The sequence below is a fragment of the Sycon ciliatum genome, chromosome 1, assembly GCF_964019385.1.
Source record: "Sycon ciliatum chromosome 1, ocSycCili1.1, whole genome shotgun sequence".
Classification (NCBI taxonomy): domain Eukaryota; kingdom Metazoa; phylum Porifera; class Calcarea; order Leucosolenida; family Sycettidae; genus Sycon; species Sycon ciliatum.
The window spans coordinates 41,288,889-41,299,067 of record NC_088643.1 but is presented as its reverse complement, the minus strand read 5'-3'; the positions used below and the strand labels follow the sequence as shown (position 1 = coordinate 41,299,067).

The window sequence follows — 10,179 nt, the reverse complement described above, 5'->3', positions numbered from 1 at the left end:
CTTGCGAAATATGGCTTGTATGTGTGGCACGCTTAGCTGAAGAGTGGCACCAACCTCTTCCGCAGCCTGTGCCGTTGGAAGCGTGGTATGCGCACCATAGCCATCGCAGGGCCCGTATGCCGTCTTGCCAGGCTTCTTCGGCAGGCATGGGGCAACCGCTTCCTTGAGCCAGAGTGGAGCCAACTCTTAGCTAAATCCACCAGAAGGGTGTGGATAACACTGGCAAGGTCAGCCCCTTGCCAGTCTTGGGGTCAACACTGGTTGATCTAGGTGGATCAGCTGCACAGGATCAGCTGCACACTCTCCCCTGGAGGTGTCACACAGCCAGGCAAGGAGTCACTGGTCATGAATGACCCACCAGTGAGAGTCCAGTGAATGTTTGGACTTGTTGGCGACGCATTAACCGGAATCGTCAGCATCAATTGTCATGGTCTTTTTTGTGGGCCCCTTTCCGTCGTCTGTCTGGTCCAGGGTGAAGTCTGTCTAGTCCCACTCGACAACCAGGTCTGGGTCAGTGATGTGGAACATTACATCGTAGGGCTTCTTCTCGTCAAAGGATACATTCTCGACTGCAATACCGCAGCTCATCATGCCTTCTTCGACGACGTCGTACCAAGTCTTGAGATGGTCGGCAGTGGCCCAGCGTGCTCGTTCCATCTCCAGGCGAGTTTGGTTCTTAAGCTTGATTCCCCAGCGCTTACGGAATGAGTAGTACCAACTCTGGCGCACTTCTTTGTCCTTAAAGGAGTCAGCCAACGGTTTGTCCTTAAAGGAGTCATTGAACGGTGTGTCCTTTATCATGAAGTTAGCTGCACCAAGAAGTAGGGACTTTGCTGCCTTCAGCTTCAGTGCCCGCAGCTTTTGTAAGAACTTTGCCAGCTGATGCTCATGCTTGTGTGGAATCTTGTGTGATGACAGATGGGGTAGCCTCGATATTCTTAGATGGACTCACCTGGGAGCTGACGAATACAAGTGAATTGCGTACGTTCATTGAGCAGGGAAAGTCTGAATGAATGCACTGTGCTGAAATTTAGTGATGTAACTAACCATGAATTTTACGAACGAATAATCTAGTGAATACCACTCAAGCGAACAAACAATTACAGTATTCTACTATTTCACTAGAAAAATTATTATCGACAATTATCAAAAACTATTGCGAATGCGAAGTGTACATGTAGCAAACACACAACACAAGTGCTCAGACTCGAGTCAGAGTAGAGTCTACCATGGTCTACCGTGCGTAGTCTAGTCGTTCTCTGCAACACAGTCAAGTACAATGTTTATGCATTCAAGTCGAGAGATCTAGAGTCGCGCGCGCGGTATGCAGCACACGGACTTCGCCCGCCCTCGAATATTCGAATTTTTGAACCTTCGACCTAGAGTTTATCCGATCGATTATTCGTTGAGGTCCAAGAGATCGAGGAAATTCGAATAATCGATTATTCGTTACATCACTACTGAATACTAGAATATAGGCACAAGTAGGTGACTGGACAGCCTCGACATTCTCAGGTGAGGTAGCCTCGATATTCTCAGATGGGGTAGCCTCGATATTCTCAGGTGGGGTAGCCTCGATATTCTCGCAGAATGATGGAGTTCATACCCTACCGCTCATGCGTTTTGAAAGTCAGCAATAAGGTATTTTAACGGTAATGACGCAATGTAAAAGATGACCGAATCACCTCGCGGTTGAAGTTGCCCTGTTTTCTGTCAAATGAAGCAGGGTTCTAAATCACATGTACTAGTATCACGTGGTTTACGAATACTGCGTGATAAACTATACACCCTACCAAGCTGTGTGTACACTATACACCGTAACAAGCTGTGTGTACACTATACACCCTAACAAGCTGTGTGTAATCTTTTCTACCTACAGTCCTGCTCATTGAAATCCAGTCGCGTCACTCAAGTTTGCGCCTTGCACCATTTCGCAGGCCAGTGTTTGCAGGTCTAGGGTTGTGCAACACCCAACGTGTACTTGAGTGACTCGACTGGATTTCAGTGAGCAGCTGCACTGTACGTGTGGTGCGCGAGAAAGGTGTTGTTTTGGCTTTTCTTGTATAGAGCTAGCACGTGGACTAGCCTCTTTTGTGTTTGTGTGTGTTGATTTATCATGCAAGTGAGACTCCCCACACACACACACACACACTCACACACAGCAGCACTGCTTGACATCTCCGGCTACCCTGTGTTAGTCAGGTCGCCTGTCTATGTGTCCATCACGTCTTGGTTGTACTGGTGGCTTCCACTGCTGTGTAATGTCACACCGTTGTCTGGTGTCTTTACAAGTGTGACCTGTCACAGTCAAGTCTATTGATCGATATGCAGGTGTGCGTGTGTGTGGATGTCAGCTAGTTTGGGTACTAGTAGTTGTCACGCACCTCTGTGCTGTAAGCAAACAGGCAGAGATTGTGCTCTGGGGCCTCATTTGCTGCCGTGTTTTCCTAGTAGTGACTTCTCATTGTGTTCCTGTGCGTTTCAGTTGGTGTCTCAGTCTCCAAATGAATGTGCCATGTGCTAGTTAACACTACATGTAGTTACTGGTATCTGCTGTTCTTACCTATTCCTCTAGACTCTAGTGCATGTGTGGACTATGTTGTGTACGGCATGTGCAGTGCTGCTCCGTGAACTATTGTATGAGTCAAGTTTGTGCCCTGCACCGGTTCACATCCCGGTGTTCGCAGGTCTAGGGCTGCACAGCGCCCTGCACGTACCGGTACTTGACTAACGTAATCGAATTCCTTTGAGCAGCATTTGATATTATCGTGCCTGGCAAACAAAGTGATCCGCAACGGTTCCTTATCTATTGCCGGTGTTGGAAGCTGGCTTAAAAGACTGACCCGGTGTCAAAGTGAAGGTTCGGTCCATCCGTACATACCAGTATGCAGGGCTGATATGCAGCTTTCTCCTCCATGTGCCATGTGTTGTATTTATGTGTATGTGTATGTGTGTGTGTGTGTCTGTCTGTCTGTGCATTTCAGCCATAACAAGCAGCAGCTGGACTACGCTACCACAGCGGAGCTAAGCATTGCCGTGAGATTCACGCGTGCCGGACTACCAAAGCTATTTCGGTATGTCCTCTTGGCACCGTTGACTCAGCCTGGCCAGAAGTTGTGTTTACTGCGGTGCCGGTTACTCTTCATGGCATGAGAACAATGACCTCCCTCTTCAGAAGTATACATCCATTTGAATACTAGTATGGAAATAACTTCACGCCTTTCTTCACAGACTACTAGATACGTTTACGAGATACTGTGGTGGTGGTGGTGGTGGCGATCTGATTGTGGCTAAGAGATGATTACTAGTAATTGGCTGCATTAGAGCCCCTGGATATTGAAGAAAGAAGTACGTATACATGTACTGTGGGTAACATGAATGACCTGACATCATCCTACACTTTAGGAAGTGAATTTCATTGTTTTCTCTTGGCACCATGGCGACAGTCTATTTCAAACTTGGAATGTTTGATGAAACTGTGATGGATTGCAGGCCCGCGGCGGGACCGGTCCGGTTGGTCAGGTCATCAACGGACCAACTTGTGCTCACCAACGCATGTTCACTGCTCAGCTGATTGTGTGTATCTGCTACATGTACTGCAGTCAGACCTGAGTCACCTTGCTCAACCGCACACATCCGTTTCCCACAAAAGTATCCGGATAGACGAGGGCACCGGATAACCGAACACCGGTTATGTTGGATGCATCACGTATGCTGTAAATCTGTAACCAGCTATTTTCTTCCGCATGGCGAGGGATCCGGATAAAAGAGGACTGGATAAGCGAGGTCTACATACACAAAGTATGAAAGGCTATGATATGGCCGGACCCCCCCCCCCCCCCGGTCAATAACTGCTTCTGGCAGTCCTGCATTGCCGTCTGATAATAGGTTATGCTGCGAACCCACGTCACAGAAATTTGCTATCCCAGACCCCCCCCCCCCCCTCCCTCCCCTTGAAATGCGGAATGTGCTTATCAGTTCCCCTTCTTATCACAGTTGAATGTTGTGTGTGTGTGTGCGTGTGTGTGTGTGTTTATGTGCAGGCGCACTGTGAATGCTTTCCTGATCATAACACAGCTTGGTTTCACCGCTATCTACTTTGTCTTCATATCGAAGAATATGGCGCAGGTAAGAGAGCTGTGCAGTAGTGTTGGTGGTGGTGGTGATGATGATGATACGATACAATACGTGCACTGCTGTTGGTGGTGGTTGTGCTGTGATGGCAACTTCGGCCCTATCATTATTCGGAGGTCCGCGAAGTATCATGGCCACACAAGTTTCTGCCTTGGGAGACCCCCATAGTATTTTTTTGTTTATATTTAAAGACGCCATATGTCTACTGTGCCGGGTGCGCGAAGTTGCTTTGTCTCACCTCGCTGGGTTTTGATCTCCGTGTACTGTACAGTACTATCGGGTGCTAAAGAACTGTGGGTCAGCCTCCTAGCCTAGGCCGTTCTTATTCTCATGCACTACAAGTCTACAATCTATGCAGAGTTGAGTCACTGTGTATACATGGGCCACAGCTAGCTAAAACATATCTTTGGGTGAAAAAATGTATTCCGGAAAAAATGTTACTACAAAGTACTTTGCTCGCCAGCTGCTTGGACTAGACCGCAGTTTGAGAACGAAGTTCCACAAGATGCTCACGCCTCCGGTTGATGAATGAAGCACAGCGTAAACGGGCTCGACAGAAACAACTCTTCATTCTGTCATGTCTCAAGAATTTTATGAAGCCCCAAAGACATGTTTTAGCTGACTGCGGCTCACATTGGTATGCAGTGCTTTGTGAAATCCTAGCCTGGTCGTTCTTCGGCTCTCCGTTCTTCAGCACCCGGCAGTACTGTATGTGACACTGTCCATCATGTATTGCTCTCAGTCTTGATGTCTGGTGTTACTGTTGCTTTCAGGTGCTGGAAGCTATGCGCTACGACCTGGACTATCACTACCTCATCCTGATCTTTATACCCGTACTAATCGTTGGAGTGTGGATACGCGACCTGAAGCAGATAGCCATCTTCTCCGGCATAGGCAATGTCCTGCAGAGCATCTCTATTGTCATCATTCTCTACTACCTGTGCGGCCACTTGCACTGGTCCGACACACGCCTCTATCCGAAGAAGGTCTCCGACATGGCACTGTTCTTCGGCCTGGCAGTGTTTTCCGTGGAAGGAATCGGTGTGGTGAGTAGCTGTGCCCATGCTGGCTTCCTATGCACTTAGCTCAGCTCTGCTGTCGAGATCTGATGATGTTCAAGGCCTTGCTGCTTTGTTTGCCGAGAATACTGATAATCTCTGAAATGCGTGAAACTTTGAAGTTACAGCTACACAGCCTTTACAGGCGATTCAGACTACGGCCAAAATCACGTCTGAACTTGAATTTCCATGGTGATGCAGTCGTGTTTCAAATGATTTATGCACAGTCGCTGATCAAACACGTCTGAGTGAAACGTGGTCACAATTGGCCACAGTCTGAATCGCCCATTACAGCTACACAGCCTTTCACACACTTGTGCATGGAGCACTGTACTTTGAGTTGCCTCACCCGGCCTTGTTTGTGCATGATAAGTACGTGTCTGACTGGCACTCGCCATGTGTCACCGGCTTGAAGGTCGAGCCCCCGGTGTGCTATTGTTTGTCCTGACGACGAGTCATTGTGCTGTTGTGTTTTGTCCCCTGCTGTGTGTGTGTGTGTGTGTGTGTGTGCGCGTGTGCGTGTGTGCGTGTGTGTGTGTGTGTGTGTGTGTGTGTGCGTGCATGCATGTGTGCTGTGTGTGTGCTTGTGTGTGATTGATCGGCTGCTTGCCATACAGGTTATGCCCCTGGAGAATGATATGAAGAAGCCGAGACACTTCCCTGCAATAGTGATTGGTGGCATGTCGTTCGTGTCCACCTTGTTCCTGCTCGTCGGCTCGTTTGGGTTCATCTGTTTCCGCGAAGATACCCTGGGTAGCATCACACTCAACCTACCCGGTGACTCTCATGATCCTAACAATCTGTAAGCTGTTTAGATTGAAAACTTCAGCTTTAAACTGTATAGAAAGGAAAAGAACATACCGTATTATCTCTAATATAAGCACGGTCCTTTATTTTTTCAATGCACCTCCGCCCCATGCTATTATTGGAGACGTTCCTTTATTGGAGACTGTTCCATTATTATTTCAACCTCATTTCAGAGGCTTGTTGCCATGCCAAATTCATGTCAGACACACACATTTCAAGGTTTTTCACCTGTACAGATAATGAATTTACACAGTGTGCTTATAATGGAGACTGAGCACTTTATTTTTTGAATGCCGCCCCAAGGTGTTCTATTATTGGAGACGTGCTATTATTGGAGACTGTGCTTATATTAGAGATAATACGGTATGGATACTAGTTTATAAGAGTAACTATCCACCACTGTAACTAGATACTACTTGTTGTTGGTTGACAGCATGTAGCAGGGTGGAGGACATGTTTGATTAAACCAGGTTTATCTAATAGATACTACTTGTATAGCTCGTAATCTTATTATGATCCTTTCCATGCTCTAAATTTTATTATTGGGCTCAACATCCGAGTTTAAGCTTTATTGTTGTACTTCAAGTAGAATAATGTTTGACAGCTCTTAACGCAAGGTGGGAGGACGTATGTGTACTTCAAAGGATAGTTATTACTCCTGACTATATTCCGTTTTCAGTTGGAAGGGTTACAGTAGTCTGTGGCCCTACCAACTGAATTATGCATGCATTGCTAGTAGTCGCGGGTTTTGTGACTGTTCGTCGAAGTACGTCCTACCACCTTGCCTCGAAAACTGTCGAAGCAAAATTCACGTTAAAAGTTATAAGTCCATGATTGTACAGTTCTTTGGTATCTCAAAGGCAAAGTGTAATAGTAACTATCAAGTTTTACTCACGTCACAGTAGAAGGATTCAGTTTCCAGGACCTTATTCTTATTGTTGGTTGACTGTACAAGTGTGAAGCTCCAAATTACACTGTATGTGTGTGCGCATGTGACGTTGTCATGTACTTAACCATATCCCTCCTACAGACCCTACATCTACGTCAAGCTCTTCTTCACCTTTGCCATCATGTCATCCTATCTGGTGCAGTTCTACGTGGCCATTCAGATAATCGAGCCGTTCATTTTCAAGCGCCTAGGCGACTCTGAGCGAAAGCGTGCCCTGGTTAGTCATGCCCTGCGAGCAGGACTTGTCATTGGAGCTGGTAAGTACCCCACTCTTCTTTGCTGGGTCAGGTTTAGGTTTTAGATTGGAAAATTCATATCGCACATATACTGTACAAGTTTGTCAAGTCCTTGCCTGTATGTGCTGCATGGTATGGATCGAATACCGGTATGACATTTTTGCAGTCTGCCTATAGCTTAGCTCTCCTGCATAGAGGTTTTCATGGGTACAGAAAGTGACTTGTACTGGCTAACAGGTGCCTGTATCTATATTCTAAACAGTGAGTATCGCCTATGATCAAATTCACTTTTCAAAAGACCTTATTTCGTTATTTTTTGCATCGCGTAAAGTTATTGTTGTGATTTAGCGTGGTGCGAGGTTTTGTAGAAAGAATGAATTGCATCCATGCGTACAAGTCAGAGTATACAATGTACTTTGAAGTGCAAGCGCGCTGCCTTCATAACCCGGCTGACCCGCGCTGCCTTCATAACCCGGCTGACCCGCGCTGCCTTCATAACCCGGCTGACCCGCGCTGCCTTCGTAACCCGGCTGACCCGCGCTGCCTTCGTAACCCGGCTGACCCGCGCTGCCTTCATAACCCGGCTGACCCGCGTTGCCTTCATAACCCGGCTGACCGGCGCTGCCTTCATAACCCGGCTGACCCGCGCTGCCTTCATAACCCCCCCCCCCCCCCCCCCCCCGACTGACCCGCGCTGCCTTCATAACCCGGCTGACCCGCGCTGCCTTCATAACCCGGCTGACCCGCGCTGTCTTCATAACCCGGCTGACCCGCGCTTCCTTCATGACCCGGCTGACCCGCGCTGCCTTCATGACCCGGCTGACCCGCGCTGCCTTCATGACCCGGCTGACCCGCGCTGCCTTCATGACCCGGCTGACCCGGGCTGCCTTCATAACCCGGCTGACCCGCGCTGCCTTCATAACCCGGCTGACCCGCGCTGCCTTCATAACCCGGCTGACCCGCGCTGCCTTCATAACCCGACTGACCCGCGCTGCCTTCATACCCCGGCTGACCCGCGCTGCCTTCATAACCCGGCTGACCCGCGCTGCCTTCATAACCCGGCTGACCCGCGCTGCCTTCATAACCCGACTGACCCGCGCTGCCTTCATAACCCGACTGACCCGCGCTGCCTTCATAACCCGGCTGACCCGCGCTGCCTTCATAACCCGGCTGACCCGCGCTGCCTTCATAACCCGACTGACCCGCGCTGCCTTCGTAACCCGACTGACCCACGCTGCCTTCATAACCCGACTGACCCGCGCTGCCTTCATAACCCGGCTGACCCGCGCTGCCTTCATAACCCGGCTGACCCGCGCTGCCTTCATAACCCGACTGACCCGCGCTGCCTTCGTAACCCGACTGACCCGCGCTGCCTTCGTAACGCGACTGACCCGCGATGCCTTCACAACCCGACTGACCCGCGCTGCCTTCATAACCCGGCTGACCTGCAACATGCCTGTACTCATGCACTCAAACCACAATCTCTCGTACCAGCAGGGCCGACTTTGCGCAATTCGTTTTTCAAGCATCGACGCGATCTCTAAAATTTGGGCACGTGGACTGAAGTTTTGTCCAAAAGTTCATGTCGAACCAGAGTGAAAGTTTGATTTTCCGCAGTGCACAGGCTGCAGCTGCCCGTGATAGCTAGTCTACTACCTAGTGTACTGTGATGATGCAGCTGTATCATTGAGTAGTAGTGAGTTCTTTGTCCATTGTTGTTCTCACATTTTGCTGATTGGAATAAAAACTATGTGTCGAGTAGGATAGATTCCAGAATCCCCTTTTGGCTCTCTCTTGTTTCTGCTCACACTGTGTATTGTTAGCTGGCCTGGCAGCCGGTGTGCCCAACCTGGGTCTGTTCATCTCCTTGGTGGGCGCCCTAGGCAGCAGTGCGTTGGCCATCATCTTTCCGCCCATCATCCACATGGCCGTCTTCTGGAACGACCATCCTGGCGTGCTCTGGAAGATTCGCAATATTCTGATTGCGTTCATCGGTATTCTTGGCATGGTCACGGGTACGTACGCCACTGTTGTGGAACTCATAGAGACGCTGGCAGACGAGCACAAATGACCTGCTAAGTCATGCCACTACTGACTACTGCAGGTGTGCCCGGCCTGGGTCTGGTGGAACCCTGTGGGGGGGGACATTGTGTGGCAGTTCTATTGTGATGCTGCCAACAGCTACCAACAGCCACCGAGAATGCCACAACGCATTGCACAGAAATTATCTCCAATACATATTGTGTGGACCCGGTGGGGGGATATTGTGTTGCAGTTCTATCGTGATGCTGCCAACAGCCAATGAGGCTGCCACAACGCAAGACACATAGAATTACCCCGAATAAATATTGTGTGAATACTGGATTGTTCCCATGCAGGATTGAATTTGAGAGTTTATCATTATGGTCATCCAGGTGATGATCAGTGCTGATTTAAGTCATTCCCATACTACTACATACTACTAGTGGAGTTGAGCTTGACTGTTGCTGTTGCTTCTGCCCATATTATTATTCCAATACTCAGCATACTGCTGCTGCTGCTGCTTGTGCAATGTTAAATAATTATTCCGATACTGCGTATGCTGGCTGTACGTGCAGTATCGTAAATTATTTTCCTGCTCGCTGTGTTCCGTCTTTTTGGTTGCACATAGTATTTTATTCCGCTGCCAGATGCACATGCAGCGACTGTGCACATTACACACACTTTTCATCATCATCAAATTTTGTGCCTGGCCCCCTTGCCAGCACGCGCCTTTCTTTCCCTGTCGGAACACTTTACCTGTATAACTACTTGGTTGTATCTTCATCTCTCTGCGATTCCATGCACGAGGAGTTCTTATTTATGCTGTCCTCTCTCAAAAGTATGTTGTGAAATTGTATTTATCATCATACCAATTATCTTTACCGTGGCAATTTTTATACTGCTTTTGTACTAATTTTGCATATAGGTAAAGGTTGCTATCTGGTCCCCCTAGGGGTAAGCATTTTGTAATACT

At 48.6% G+C, this 10,179-nt stretch overlaps 2 protein-coding genes across 3 annotated transcripts in view; one reads left to right on the top strand and one right to left on the bottom strand.

Moving 5' to 3' along the window:
* Positions 1-9,894, top strand: part of LOC135826299 (proton-coupled amino acid transporter 2-like) — a 23,723-nt gene extending 13,829 nt beyond the window's left edge. For both annotated transcript variants that reach the window (XM_065338926.1, XM_065338931.1), the window contains exons 4-9: positions 2,985-3,074; positions 4,044-4,128; positions 4,908-5,180; positions 5,810-5,994; positions 7,030-7,205; positions 9,008-9,894. In XM_065338926.1, coding sequence (XP_065194998.1) covers positions 2,985-3,074; positions 4,044-4,128; positions 4,908-5,180; positions 5,810-5,994; positions 7,030-7,205; positions 9,008-9,255 — 1,057 coding nt within the window. In that variant the 3' untranslated portion in view covers positions 9,256-9,894. The remainder of the gene's footprint in view (positions 1-2,984; positions 3,075-4,043; positions 4,129-4,907; positions 5,181-5,809; positions 5,995-7,029; positions 7,206-9,007) is intronic.
* LOC135806725 (collagen alpha-1(I) chain-like) lies at positions 7,529-8,871 on the bottom strand. Its single transcript, XM_065320950.1, has 3 exons — positions 8,850-8,871; positions 7,874-8,629; positions 7,529-7,782 (listed from the first exon to the last, which is right to left on the bottom strand). The coding sequence occupies exons 1-3, from the start codon at positions 8,869-8,871 to the stop codon at positions 7,529-7,531; spliced, it is 1,032 nt and encodes a 343-aa protein (XP_065177022.1).
* Positions 9,895-10,179: the final 285 nt, after the last annotated feature.

Bases quoted from the DNA above. Each gene is read 5' to 3' on its own strand.
- LOC135806725 (XM_065320950.1), bottom strand. From the start codon at position 8,871: ATGATACAGCTGCATCATCACA. The intron at 8,630-8,849 runs GTACACTAGGTA...GGCATGTTGCAG, and splicing joins GATACAGCTGCATCATCACA to GTCAGCCGGGTTATGAAGGC. The intron at 7,783-7,873 runs GTCAGTCGGGGG...CGGGTTATGAAG, and splicing joins GGGTTATGAAGGCAGCGCGG to GCAACGCGGGTCAGCCGGGT.